The 15,060-nt window shown below is 43.6% G+C and overlaps 1 protein-coding gene across 1 annotated transcript in view; it reads right to left on the minus strand.

Annotated features, from left to right (window-relative positions):
• LOC106568842 (neuropilin-1a) overlaps positions 1–11,219 on the minus strand; it is a 53,226-nt gene extending 42,007 nt beyond the window's left edge. Inside the window, exons 1-2 of the mRNA XM_014139560.3 lie at positions 10,510–11,219; positions 9,656–9,836 (exon numbers count right to left, since the gene is read on the minus strand). Of these exons, the coding sequence (XP_013995035.2) occupies positions 9,656–9,836; positions 10,510–10,579 (251 nt within the window). The 5' untranslated portion in view covers positions 10,580–11,219. The remainder of the gene's footprint in view (positions 1–9,655; positions 9,837–10,509) is intronic.
• Between the last annotated feature and the right edge of the window lie 3,841 nt (positions 11,220–15,060).

The following is a 15,060-nucleotide window of genomic DNA, read 5'->3' on the forward strand; positions in this document are numbered from 1 at the left end:
GCGCATGCCCTGTGGCCTTGCGAGTGTTGCCCTGATTAAAGACCTTTCTCTCTCTCTCTCTCTCTCTCTCTCTCTCTCTCTCTCTCTCTCTCTCTCTCACACACACACACACACACACACACACAAACTTTCTATGACCTTCCTTTAGCTTCTGACAAACCCTTGACACACACCACGAAGAAGGAAACCCCTCACAACCACCCAATTATGTATTCCATCAATCAAACTCATTTTGTTTGTCACAAGCGCCGAATACAACAGGTGTAGACTTTACATGTAACATGAAATGATTACTTACGAGCCCTTTTCCAAAAATGCTGAGTTATTAAAAAGTAAGACACATTTTCTAAAAATACAAAGGGAAACTGTAACATAATAAAATAACAATAACGAGACTATATATAAGGAATACCGGTACTGAGTCAATGTGCTGGGGTACGAGGTAGTTGAGCTAATTGAGGTAAAATGTACATGTAGGTAGGGGTAAATGTGCATAAACATAGATGTTACTGCATGGTCGGAACTAGAAGCACAAGCGTTTCGCTACACTTGCATTAACATCTGCTAACCATGTGTACATGACCAATAAAATTTGTTTTGATTTGATTTTGACAATCAGGATAGATAATTAACAGAGTAGTAGCAGCGCATGTGAAGAGCGTGAAAGAGTGTGATTGTGTGTGTGTGGCGTCAATATGCATATGTGTGTGTGAGTGTATGTGTGTGTGTGAGTGTGAGTGTGTGTGTGTGTGTGTGTGTGTGTGTGTGTGTGTGTGTGTGTGTGTGTGTGTGTGTGTGTGTGTGTGTGTGTGTGTGTGTGTGTGTGTGTGTGTGTGTGTTAGAGTGTCGGTGTAGTATGTGTGAGTGTGTGAGTAGAGTTCAGGGAGTGTGAATAGAGCCAGTTCAAGAGGGTCAGTGAAAATAAAAAGGGGGTCAATGCAAATAGTCAGGGTAGACATTTGATGAACTATTCAGCAGTCTGATGGCTTGGGGGGTAGAAGCTGTTAAGGAGCCTTTTGTTCCCAGACTTGGAGCTCTGGTACCGCTTGCCATGCAGTAGCAGAGAGAACAGTCTATAACTTGGGTGTCTGGAGTCATTGACCATTTTTTTGGCCTCCCTCTGACACCACCTGGTATAGATGTCCTGGATGACATGACATTGAGCTCAGCCCCAGTGATACACTGGCCCATACGCACTACAATCTGTAGCGCCTTATGGTCAGATGCCAAGCAGTTGCCATACGTCTTGACTGATGCAGCCAGTCAAGACGCTCTCAGTGGTGCAGCTGTATAACGTTTTGAGGATATGAGGGCCCAAATCTTTTCAGCCTCCTAAAGGGGGAATAGGTTTTGTCATGCCCTCTTCACAACTGTGTTGGTGTGTTTGGACCATGATAGGTCCTTAGTGATGTGGACACAGAGGAACTTGAAGCTCTCAACCCGCTCCACTACAGCCCCTTCAATGTGAATGGGGCGTGCTCGGCCCTTCGTTTCCTGTAGTCCACGATCAGCTTCTTGGTCTTTCTGACGTTGAGGGAGAGGTTGTTGGTCTGGCACCACACTGAAAACATAGTTATAGACAGACCTCTCCTTCGAAGAAAAAACCCTAATGTTTTGTACTAATGCTTGAAGGCAAAAAGAACCGTCACGTTTAAAAATTCTTTGGTTGGATAGTTACAGCCATGTTCCATGGTACAGGGACATGTATGTTCTATTTGGTTCTGTAATTTAATTAAAATATAGGGGAGCGATGGCAGACACCTAGTGTTCTGCATCCCAAATGGCACCCTATTCCCTATATCGTGTAATACTTTTGACCAGAGTTGTCAAAAGTAGTGTAATAGGGAATAGGGTGATGTTTGGGATGCGGTCATGCACTGCAGCTTCCACTGACATTCTATCTGATAAGGGAGGAATTCAGTTCAGACAATACATTTCTATTAGGACGAGCCATAAGAAAAGTCAAACTGTGGCTGCCATGCAAGTAGAACGACTTCCGCCTCCCTTCCGGTACATTCCGATGGATGACCCCTTAGTTATGTACATTACCAGTCAAAAGTTTTAGAACACCTACTCATTCAAGGGTTTTTCTTTATTTTTACGATTTTCTACATTGTAGAATAATAGTGAAGACATCAAAACTATGAAATAACACATATGGAATCATGTAGTAACTAAAAAAGTGTTAAACAAATCAAAATATAATTTAGATTCTTCAAAGTAGCCACTCTTTGCCTTGATGACAGCTTTGCACGCTCTTGGCATTCTTTCAACCAGCTTCACCTGGAATGCTTATCCAACAGTCTTGAAGGAGTTCCCACATATGCTGAGCACTTGTTGGATGCTTTTCCTTCACTCTGCGGTCCAACTCATCCCAAACCATCTTAATTGGGTTGAGATCATTTGATGCAGCACTCCAACACTCTCCTTCTTGGTCAAATATCCCTTACACAGCCTGGAGGTGTGTTGCGTCATTGTCATGTTGAAAAACAAATGATAGTCCCACTAAGTGCAAACCAGATGGGATTGGGTATTGCTGCAGAATGCTGTGGTAGCCATGCTGGTTAAGTGTGTCTTGAATGCTAAATAAATCACAGACAGTATCACCAGCAAAGCACCCCCACACCATCACACCTCCTCCTCCATGCTTCACGGTGGGAACCACATATGCGGAGATCATAAACTGCATTGTCGGTTAGGGCTTGTATGTAAGCATTTAACTGTAACCTGTTGTATTTATTCGTATGTGACAAATAAAATTAAATTTGATTTGTTGAGATGTGTCTGCTACTTGAACTCTGTGAAGCATTTTTTTTAGCTGCAATTTCTGAGGCTGGAAACTCTAATGAACTTATCCTCTGCAGCACAGGTAACTCTGGGTCTTCCATTCCTGTAGCGGTCCTCATGAGAGCCAGTTTCATCATAGCACTTGATGGTTTTTGCAACTGCACTTGAAGAAACATTCAAAGTTCTTGAAATTTCCAGATTGACTGACTGTCATGTCTTAAAGTAATGATGGACTGTCGTTTCTCTTTGCTTATTTGAGCTGTTCTTGCCATAATATGGACTTTAAACAAATAGGGCTATCTTCTGTATACCCACACCTACCTTGTCACAATTACAACTGATTGGCTCAAACGCATTAAGAAGGAAATAAATTCCACAAATTAACTTTTATCAAGGCACACCTGTTAATTGAAATGCATTCAAGGTGACTAACTCATGAAGCTGGTTGAGAGAATGCCAAGAGTGTGCAAAGCTGTCATGAAGCCAAATGGTGGCTACTTTGAAGAATCTCAAATATAAAATAATCACAACCGTTCAAAAGTTTGGAGTCACTTAGTAATGTCCATGTTTTTTAAGGAAAAGCACATTTTTTGTCCATTAAAATAACATCAAATTGATCAGAAATACAGTGTAGACATTGTTTTATGTTGTAAATGACTATTGTAGCTGGAAACGGCTGATTTTTAATGGAATATCTACATAGGCGTCCAGAGGCCCATTACCAGCAACCGTCACTTCTGTGTTCCAACGGCATGTTGTGTTAGCTAATCCAAGTTTATCATTTTAAAAGGCTAATTGATCATTAGAAAACCCTTTTGCAATTATGTTAGCACAGCTGAAAACTATTTGTCTGAATAAAGAAGCAATAAAACTGGCATTCTTTAGACTAGTTGAGTATCTGGAGCATCAGCATTTGTGGGTTCGATTACAGGCTCAAATTGGCCAGAAACAAAGAACTTTCTTCTGAAACTCGTCAGTTCATTCTTGTTCTGAGAAATTAAATCTCGTACAATGCTGTGTACTACTCCCTTCACAGAGCAGCGCAAACTGTCTCTAACCAGAATAGAAAGAGGAGTGGGAGGCCCTGGTGCACAACTGAGCAAGAGGACAAGTACATTAGAGTATCTAGTTTGAGAAACAGATGCCTCACAAGTCCTCAACTGGCAGCTTCATTAAATAGTACCCGCAAAACACCAGTCTTAACGTCAAAAGTGAAGAGGCGACTCCGGGATGCTGGCTTTCTAGGCAGAGTTCCTCTGTCCAGTGTCTGTGTTCTTTTGCCCATCTTAATCTTTTATTTTTATTGGCCAGTCTGAGATATGGCTTTTTCTTTGCAACTCTGCCTAGAAGGCCAGCATCCCGGAGTCGCCTCTTCAGCCATTTCCAGCTACAATAGTCATTTACAACATTATCAATATCTACACTGTTTTTATGATCAATTTGATGTTATTTTAATGGACAAAAAATGTGCTTTTCTTTCAAAAACAAGGACATTTCTAAGTGACCGCAAACTTTTGAACGGTAGTATATTTTGATTTGTTTAACACTTTTTTGGAAACTTCATGATTCCATATGTGTTATTTCATAGTTTTGATGTCTTCACTTTTATTATACAATGTAGAAAATAATAAAAATAAAGAAAACCCTTGAATGAGTAGATGTGTCTGGTACTGTACATATATATATACACTGCTCAAAAAAATAAAGGGAACACTTAAACAACACAATGTAACTCCAAGTCAATCACACTTCTGTGAAATCAAACTGTCCACTTAGGAAGCAACACTGATTGACAATAAATTTCACATGCTGTTGTGCAAATGGAATAGACAACAGGTGGAAATTATAGGCAATTAGCAAGACACCCCCAATAAAGGAGTGGTTCTGCAGGTGGGGACCACAGACCACTTCTCAGTTCCTATGCTTCCTGGCTGATGTTTTGGTCACTTTTGAATGCTGGCGGTGCTTTCACTCTAGTGGTAGCATGAGACAGAGTCTACAACCCACACAAGTGGCTCAGGTAGTGCAGCTCATCCAGGATGGCACATCAATGCGAGCTGTGGCAAGAAGGTTTGCTGTGTCTGTCAGCGTAGTGTCCAGAGCATTGAGGCGCTACCAGGAGACAGGCCAGTACATCAGGAGACGTGGAGGAGGCCGTAGGAGGGCAACAACCCAGCAGCAGGACCGCTACCTCCGTCTTTGTGCAAGGAGGAGCAGGAGAAGCACTGCCAGAGCCCTGCAAAATGACCTCCAGCAGGCCACAAATGTGCATGTGTCTGCTCAAACGGTCAGAAACAGACTCCATGAGGGTGGTATGAGGGCCCGACGTCCACAGGTGGGGGTTGTGCTTACAGCCCAACACCGTGCAGGACGTTTGGCATTTGCCAGAGAACACCAAGATTGGCAAATTCGCCACTGGCGCCCTGTGCTCTTCACAGATGAAAGCAGGTTCACACTGAGCACATGTGACAGACGTGACAGAGTCTGGAGACGCCGTGGAGAACGTTCTGCTGCCTGCAACATCCTCCAGCATGACCGGTTTGGCGGTGGGTCAGTCATGGTGTGGGGTGGCATTTCTTTGGGGGGCCGCACAGCCCTCCATGTGCTCGCCAGAGGTAGCCTGACTGCCATTAGGTACCGAGATGAGATCCTCAGACCCCTTGTGAGACCATATGCTGGTGCGGTTGGCCCTGGGTTCCTCCTAATGCAAGACAATGCTAGACCTCATGTGGCTGGAGTGTGTCAGCAGTTCCTACAAGAGGAAGGCATTGATGCTATGGACTGGCCCGCCCGTTCCCCAGACCTGAATCCAATCGAGCACATCTGGGACATCATGTCTCGCTCCATCCACCAACGCCACGTTGCACCACAGACTGTCCAGGAGTTGGCGGATGCTTTAGTCCAGGTCTGGGAGGAGATCCCTCAGGAGACCATCCGCCACCTCATCAGGAGCATGCCCAGGCATTGTAGGGAGGTCATACAGGCACGTGGAGGCCACACACACTACTGAGCCTCATTTTGACTTGTTTTAAGGACATTACATCAAAGTTGGATCAGCCTGTAGTGTGGTTTTCCACTTTAATTTTGAGTGTGACTCCAAATCCAGACCTCCATGGGCTGATAAATTGGATTTCCATTGATTATTTTTGTGTGATTTTGTTGTCAGCACATTCAACTATGTAAAGAAAAAAGTATTTAATAAGATTATTTATTTCATTCAGATCTAGGATGTGTTGTTTAAGTGTTCCCTTTATTTTTTTGAGCAGTATATATATGTACAGTACAGTATATATATATACTACATGACCAAAATTATGTGGACATCTGCTCGTCGCACATTTCATTCCAAAATCATGGGAGTTAATATGGAGTTAGTCCCTCTTTGCTGCTATAACAGCCTCCCCTCTTCTGGGAAGGCTTTCCAGTAGATGTTGGAACATTGCTGCGGGGCTTGCTTTCATTCAGCCACAAGAGCATTAGTGAGGTTGGGCACTGATGTTGGCGATTATATGCCTGGCTCGCAGTCGGCGTTCCAATTCATCGCAAAGGTGTTTGATGGGTTTTAGGTCAGGGCTCTGTCCAGGCCAGTCAAGTTCTTCCACACCGATCTCGACAAACCATTTCTGTATGGACCGTGAGACTGCCACATGGTGATTCATCATTCCAGAGAACGTGTTTCCACTATTCCAGAGTCCAATGGTGGCAAGCTTTACACCACTCCAGCCAATGCTTGGCATTGCGCATGGTGATCTTAGGCTTGAGTGCAGCTGCTCGGCCATGGAAACCCATTTCATGAAGCTCCCGACGAACAGTTATTGTGCTGACGTTGCTTCCAGATGCAGTTTGGAACTTGGTAGTGAGTGTTGCACTTCACAATAGCAGCACAACAGGACTTGTTGGAAAGGTGGCATCCTATGATGGTGCCAGGTTGAAAGTCCATAGTATGGGTCAACCTACTGCCAGTGTTTGTCTATGGAGATTGCATGGCGGTGTGCTTGATTTTATACACCTGTCAGCAACGTTTCAGTCATAGGTTTTATAGATGACATTGAAATATCACGTTTTGGAGTTTGGTTTGCAGATGTTGTTGATGAAAGGAAAAGGGGTACGTTTTCTCGTAGGAATCTGTGGTTTTGCCAAGGCCCCTCATTTGGTATTTTAAACATTTTGTTTAATAGCCAAAAACAACATTCACATTTGCCAAACCATGACTATGAGCTATAAAATAAATCCTCACAACAAATATTACAGTAAACCTATCATCAAAGTACAAAACACAGGCTCGGTTGGCGTTACAACTCGGAGACCCAATGTCAACAGTGATTAATTTACTGGAGAAACTGGCGGTATTCAAATGGTTCCAAAGAACAACATCTCTCCTTATAGATCCTATACACTATATACAGAGCCTTCGGAAAGTATTCAGACCCCTCGACTTTTCCCACATTTTGTTACATTACAGCCTTATTCTAAAATGGATTGCATTTTTTTAAATCCTCATCAATCTACACACAATAACCCATAATGACAAAGCAAAAACAGGTATTTAGAAATGTGAGAAAATGTATACAAAAGAAAAACTGAAATACCTTATTTAAATAAGTATTCAGACCCTTTGCTATGAGACTATGAAATTGAGCTCAGGTGCATATTGTTTCCATTGATCATCCTTGAGATGTTTCTACAACTTGATTGGAGTGCACCTGTGGTGAATTCAATTGATTGGACATGATTTGGAAAGGCACACACCTGTATATATAAGGTCCCACAGCTGACAGTGCATGTCAGAGCAAAAACGAAGCCATGAGGTCGAAGGAATTGTTCGTAGAGCTCTGAGACAGGATTGTGTCGAGGCACAGATCTGGGGAAGGGTACCAAAAAAATGTCTGCAGCATTGAAGGTCCCCAAGAACACAGTGGCCTCCATCATTCTTAAATGGAAGAAGTTTGGAACCACTTGAATCTTCCTAGAGCTGGCAGGCTGGCCAAACTGAGCAAAAGGGGGAGAAGGGCTTTGGTCAGGGAGGTGAGCAAGAACCCAATGGTCACTCTGACAGAGCTCTGAGTTCCTCTGTGGAGATGGGAGAACCTTCCAGAAAGACAACCATCTCTGCAGCACTCCACCAATAAGGCCTTTACGGTAGACGGAAACCACTCCTCAGTAAAAGGCACATGACAGCCCCGCTTGGAGTTTGCCAAAAGGCACCTAAAGACTCTCCGACCATGAGAAACAAGATGATGTGTGATGAAACCAAGATTGAACTCTATGGCCTGAATGCCAGGCGTCACGTCTGGAGGAAACCTGGCACCATCCCTACGGTGAAGCATGGTGGTGGCAGCATCATGCTGTGAGGGTGTTTTTCGGCTAGTCAGAATCGAGGCAAAGATGAACGGAGCAAAGTACAGAGATCCTTGATGAAAACCTGCTCAAGAGCGCTCAGGACCTCAGACAGGGTTGAAGGTTTACCTTCCAACAGGACAACGACCCTAAGCAGACAGCCAAGACAGTGCAGGATTAGCTTTGGGACAATTCTCTGAATGTCCTTGAGTGGCCCAGCCAGAGCCCGGACTTGAACCCGATCGCACATCTCTGGAGAGACCTGAAAATAGCTGTGCAGCAATGCTCCCCATCCAACTTGATAGAGCTTGAGAGGATCTGCAGAGAAGAATGGGAGATACTCCCCAAATACAGGTGTGCCAAGCCTGTAACGTCATACCCAAGAACAGTTGAGGCTGTAATTGCTGCCAAAGGTGCTTCAACAAAGTACTGAGTAAAGGGTATGAATACTTATGTAAATGTGATATTATATTTCTTTCTCTTTAATAAATTAGCAAACATTTCTAAAAACCTTTTTTTCTTTGTTATTATTGGGTTTTGTGTGTAGGTTGATGAGGGAAAACAACAATTCAATCAATTTTAGAATAAGGTTGTAACCCAACAAAATGTGGAAAAAGACAGGGGGCCTGAAAACTTTCCGAAGGCACTGTATTGTAGTATATGTCAGGATGAATATTACAGTAAACCTGTCATCAGAGTCAAAAACACAGACTTGGTTGTTCTCTAAAAACTTAAGGATTCAGTAGCAAGGAACTGAAGGCATTCCAAACATGGTTCCAAAGAACATCTCTCCTATACACTATCCAGTATCTGCCAGAATCCTAAAGAGTGCTAACATTTTATAGGTCCCTTGGTGGTGAAATGTGATCTAATAGTAGTCAAGGACCCCATGTGCAAGACAGTCAGTGAGCCTGTGATTTACACAGACAGAGGGATCATTATAAAAATGAGGTTATTTATGGTAGATTGTAAACATTTGGGCTTTAGTGAGAATGCATACTTAACCTAAGGTGCCGAATGCATGTGTGTTGTTGTTGTGTGTGTGTGTGCGTCTGTCATATACTGTATGTGTGACCCAAATCACAATCAATGATCAGCACTAGGTAGCACAGCTAAAGACGGGGACTAGACTACATTTGCCCACATCCAGGCAAAATATAAGTGATCTTTGACCCAACAATAGTGTAGACAGCAGTACAGAGAATATCAAATATTAAAACCAAAACACATCGATCCAATTATATTTCCTCTCAAACGACAATACCCATGAGTAGGTAGGTATTGGTTGATGCTCCAGTCTAGTCCTCTTCCATGGTCGCATCAAGCGGCTCATAGTAGGAGTGTTTATTTATGATCAGTTTTGCCTTGTAGACCTAAATTAATAGAAAACATGGTGGGGGCTGATCCTAGATCAGCACTCTTACTCTGATACCTACGGCCCCAGAAGGAATCCTTGGAATATAAAGTTCTTATATTGACCAATAGGTGGCAGAGTCACACACTGCCTCCAGAAAAAGAGCGCTTTACGTACTTGCATTCTCGGTCCTCCAGATCAAAATGAGGGTTAAAGTTGATGAGTATCTTCTGGCCCGGTTCTGGGGCCGATATCACCCACATACATTGTTGTGATGGAGGGTATGAGGTCGGGTAGCCAGCCGAGGTGAGATAATCTGCATTGGTTATCTCAATGTTATGTCCACATTTATCTGCAACTAAAACAGACAGAGATAATTATTTAAGAACGAAATCCATGAGAGAGAAATTACACCTGATTTTTGAATGAACAGAAAAAAACAAGATGATGGTGTAGGCGACCCTTTAAAAAATATATGTTTTATCATTCAGAACAAAAGAGTAATAACGCTCTGCCAATCGTCATTGGAAATTATTAACAGAAGATGTAAAAACACACATTTACCAGTGTACTTGTTTCAAAACTAGTGAAGCATGAGATATGAGTCAGAAATAAACAACTTTGTGTCATTTTTGTATCTTTTTTTGTTATTTACTACATGAATAGTAAATAACATAGCAAATATGAAGACATGCTCTCACAAGTGCCCATTTACCGACACCATAAACAATACATGACAACGAACACCTTGGAACAAAAAACATTTATTCCCTCTCCCTACTGTTGAGGGAACGATACCTTTAGATAAATACATAACCAATAAACTCTACCGTTTTGGAAAGGTTGACTTTCAACTGATTTAGACTAGAGAGCTTAGGCTTCAGATGCGTCTAGCAAAACCCTGTACTGTAGCCTAGGTGCACCTCCGTAGACATGACGAAAACAGGTGAGTCGTGATTTCAAATCGTCCAAATTAAAGCTTTTATAAGGCCAATGTTAGAAAACATGATATTGCAACAGTCCACACTTACCGCTTTGAATCAATGAAGCCACAACAATGAGTTGGGTTGAAAATAACAGTATAAATCCACAATACATCATTGGACTGTAAAATACACAAATCTGTAAAAAAAAAAAAAGAAAAAAGAAAAGAAAAAAGAAACTTTGATATTTCCACCGTTTTATAGTCCTCAAAGCAAAATAACAAATGTCTCGGAAATGTAGGAGAAATTCGTCTGACAGCTTCAGGTCGCCAGCATCCTTTAGTAGCCTATTCAGCTGCTGTTTCCTCTTTCCTCGGAAAGTCGTGTTTCTCTCGCAGAATAAGAACTTGCCATTTCCCAGGAAAATAATAATTATAATAATCCAAACGCAGAAAACAATTGTTGATTCCGAAAATCCAGACGCCTAAGTGCCCCAACAGTTAGGCTATCAATCGATAACTGATAATTGAATATCAAAAGTGGAATAAAAAACTTAAAAGATTCAATAATATCTCATACACTCACTACTACCCCGTCTAAAATCCCCAAATTCCTATTCCTTTTGACTGCGTTCGTTCGGTAACGGTTCGGCCCTTTTCCGATGCGCGCTGTCTGACCGACACAGTAGAATGTCAGAGGGTCACTCTCATTCGACTTGACGCCAACTGTGAAAGTAACAGTGGCATTTCCACTCCCCAAATTCCAGCTCCAAGACGCAAACACGCAAACACGCACAGACAGATCACTACTAGAAGAGTGGGCAGGAACGAAAGACACGGTGCGCCCTCCTCCCGCTAGCGCACAGCAGAGGAAGAGGTTCTGGATTGGAAGGAATGAACATAATACACAAACAAGGTTCTACCATTCATTTTGATATTCTAATCTTACGCTACCTGTCGCAAATTCAAAAAACAACAAGCGTTTAACGTATAACAATAGGCCCTTATAACAATGGCATAAGGAGTTTTGCGGAATAATCACTTTAAGCACTTCACTTGATGCCTTGCTTCTGATAGATCCTTGCTTCTGCAGTAGGCTACTATATTATTATACAATTACAGTATTATATATTGTTTTAATGGCACTTCAATTCTAACAGGAATATTTTGATCTATGGAAACCTGTCTTCTGTTCCAATTAAGAATGCTGCCATGTCTGTAACAGTTATAGCCTATTGCTAATAGCAGAGTGTGTAGGCCAACTATTATCTAATGATCACACAACATTCTAACAGTCTGTTAAAAGATCAGGCTTTCTATCCTGAAGGGAGTGAGAAAGAAAGTAACTCAATCATCAGCACACTATGTTTTTTTTTTACCCCCCCCCCAAAAAAAAAAAAAATATTCTGCATTGACAAAATATTTGACTAAAGGCAGCTCATTTCACATAATCTCTCCCCATAGCTAGCTCCCGTATGATAAGTAACATCCACATTTTGTAAGAATACATCTTAAACCCATATCACCACCTGGTGCAACTGTGCAAGCTCTAGTCCCACCTGTCCATACAATCTTATTCATTATGATGTAAAAGGGAAAACGGATCCTAGATCAGTACTCCTACTCTGAGATGCATTATGAATACGAGCCCAAATCTCTCATTTGGAAGTAGGAACTATTGACTCTGTGCATCTGGGTTGAGGTTGGTAAGTTTCTGAAGAGGATGTCAAGGGCTCTACCTCTGACTGCCAGTCACACTGGACTGAGTGTGTTGAGTTAAGTCGTGTCATTGTAACACGTCTTATGTGACAGAACTACACTGTGGTGTGTGTGTGTTTGTATGGGCAGCCAGGTCACCCATGATACAAGTCAGTATTTGACGTCCATCCATGTCTGAGGACGTTGGGAGATGACGTGGAAACTGGCCACTAGAGGCAACAGTGAGCGCTGTTACCTTCAAGTAGGTTTTGGTTTTGCTAGGGCATAGTAAATAGTGGATGGATGTAAGTATCTGCTTCTGATTCCAAAGGTTGGAGGTTCAAATACAATGATAGAAAGTTATTTGGTTTTAAGCCTATCCCAAACATGAACCCTTACCTTAACAATTCAGAGTTAATGCCTAAACTTAACACTTCGTAATTTGACATTTGGAACAATTTCAAAACTTGACGTTTGAGAAACATGGATGAACGTCTAATTCTGACGTGAGACTGTGAGAGCTGGTAGGTAGGTGTGTGTGTGTATGTGTATGTGTATGTGTATGTGTATGTGTGGGTGTGGGTGTAGGTGTGGGTGTGTAGGTGTGGGTGTGTAGGTGTGGGTGTGTAGGTGTGGGTGTGTGGGTATGGGTGTGTATGTGTGGCTATGGGTGTGCATGTATGGGTATGGGTGTGTATGTGTGGGTATGGGTGTGTATGTGTGGGTATGGGTGTGTATGTATATGTGTGGGTATGGGTGTGTATGTGTATGTGTGGGTATGGGTATGGGTGTGTATGTGTGGGAGTGTATGTGCGGCTGTGGGTATGGGTGTGGGTGTGGGTATGGGTGTGTAGGTGTGGGTTTGTAGGTGTGGGTGTGGGTAAGGGTATGGGTGTAAGTGTGGGTATGGGTGTGTAGGTGTGGGTGTGTAGGTGTGGGTGTGTATGTGTGGTATGGGTGTGTGGGTGTGGGTGTGTGGGTATGGGTGTGTATGTGTGGGTGTGGGTATGGGTGTGTATGTATGGGTGTGGGTATGGGTGTGTATGTGTATGTGTGAGTATGGGTGTGTATGTGTGGGTATGGGTGTGTATGTGTGGGTATGGGTGTGTATGTGTATGTGTCGGTATGGGTGTGTATGTGTGGGTGTGGGTATGGGTGTGTATGTGTGGGAGTGTATGTGTGGGTGTGGGTATGGGTGTGTAGGTGTGGGTGTGTATGTGTGTGAGTGTATGTGTTGGTGTGGGTATGGGTGTGTATGTGTGGGAGTGTATGTGTGGGTGTGTAGGTGTGGGTGTGGGTATGGGTGTGTAGGTGTGGGTGTGTATGTGTGGGTGTGTAGGTGTGGGTGTGTATGTGTGGGTGTGGGTATGGGTGTGTATGTATGGGTGTGGGTATGGGTGTGTATGTGTGGGTATGGGTGTGTAGGTGTGGGTATGGGTGTGTAGGTGTGGGTGTGTATGTGTGGGTATGGGTGTGTATGTGTGGGTGTGGGTATGGGTGTGCATGTATGGTATGGGTGTGTATGTGTGGGTGTGGGTATGGGTGTGTATGTGTGGGTGTGTATGTGTGGGTATGGGTGTGTATGTGTGGGTATGGGTGTAGGTATAGGTGGGTATGGGTGTGTATGTGTGGGTATGGGTGTGGGTATGGGTGTGTATGTGTGGGAGTGTATGTGTGGGTGTGGTTATGGGTGTGTAGGTGTAGCTGTGGGTGTGTATGTGTGGGAGTGTATGTGTGGGTATGGGTGTGTAGGTGTGGGTGTGTATGTGTGGGTGTGTATGTGTGGGTATGGGTGTGTATATGTGGGTGTGTATGTATAGGTATGGGTGTGTAGGTGTGGGTGTGTATGTGTGGGTATGGGTGTGTATGTGTGGGTATGGGTGTAGGTATAGGTGGGTATGGGTGTGTATGTGTGGGTATGGGTGTGGGTATGGGTGTGTATGTGTGGGAGTGTATGTGTGGGTGTGGTTATGGGTGTGTAGGTGTAGCTGTGGGTGTGTATGTGTGGGAGTGTATGTGTGGGTATGGGTGTGTAGGTGTGGGTGTGTATGTGTGGGTGTGTATGTGTGGGTATGGGTGTGGGTATGGGTGTGTATGTGTGGGAGTGTATGTGTGGGTGTGGTTATGGGTGTGTAGGTGTAGCTGTGGGTGTGTATGTGTGGGAGTGTATGTGTGGGTATGGGTGTGTAGGTGTGGGTGTGTATGTGTGGGTGTGTATGTGTGGGTATGGGTGTGTATGTGTGGGTAGGTGGGTGTAGGTATAGGTGGGTATGGGTGTGTATGTGTGGGTATGGGTGTGGGTATGGGTGTGTATGTGTGGGAGTGTATGTGTGGGTGTGGTTATGGGTGTGTAGGTGTAGCTGTGGGTGTGTATGTGTGGGAGTGTATGTGTGGGTATGGGTGTGTAGGTGTGGGTGTGTATGTGTGGGTGTGTATGTGTGGGTATGGGTGTGTACATGTGGGTGTGTATGTATAGGTATGGGTGTGTAGGTGTGGGTGTGTATGTGTGGGTGTGTATGTGTGGGTATGGGTGTGTATGTGTATTAATGGGTATGGGTGTGTATGTGTGGGTGTGGGTATGGGTGTGAATGTGTGGGTAAGGGTAGGTGTGGGTGTGGATATGGTGTGTATGTGTGGGTGTGAGTGTGGGAATGGGTGTGGGTATGGGTGTGCATGTGTGGGTATGGGTGTGTATGTGTGGGTGTGGGTATGGGTGTGCATGTATGGGTATAGGTGTGTATGTGTGGGTATGGGTGTGAATGTGTGGGTATGGGTGTGTATGTGTGGATGTGGATATGGTTTGTATGTGTGGGTGTGAGTGTGGGTATGGGTGTGGGTATGGGTGTGTATGTGTGGGTGTGTATGTGTGGGTATGGGTGTGTATGTGCGGGTGTGTATATGTGTATGTGGGTATGGGTGTGCATGTGTAAGTATGTGTGTGCATGTATGGGTATAGGTGTGT

The sequence above is a fragment of the Salmo salar genome, chromosome 14 (genome assembly GCF_965601325.2).
Source record: "Salmo salar chromosome 14, fSalSal1, whole genome shotgun sequence".
Taxonomy (NCBI): Eukaryota; Metazoa; Chordata; class Actinopteri; order Salmoniformes; family Salmonidae; genus Salmo; species Salmo salar.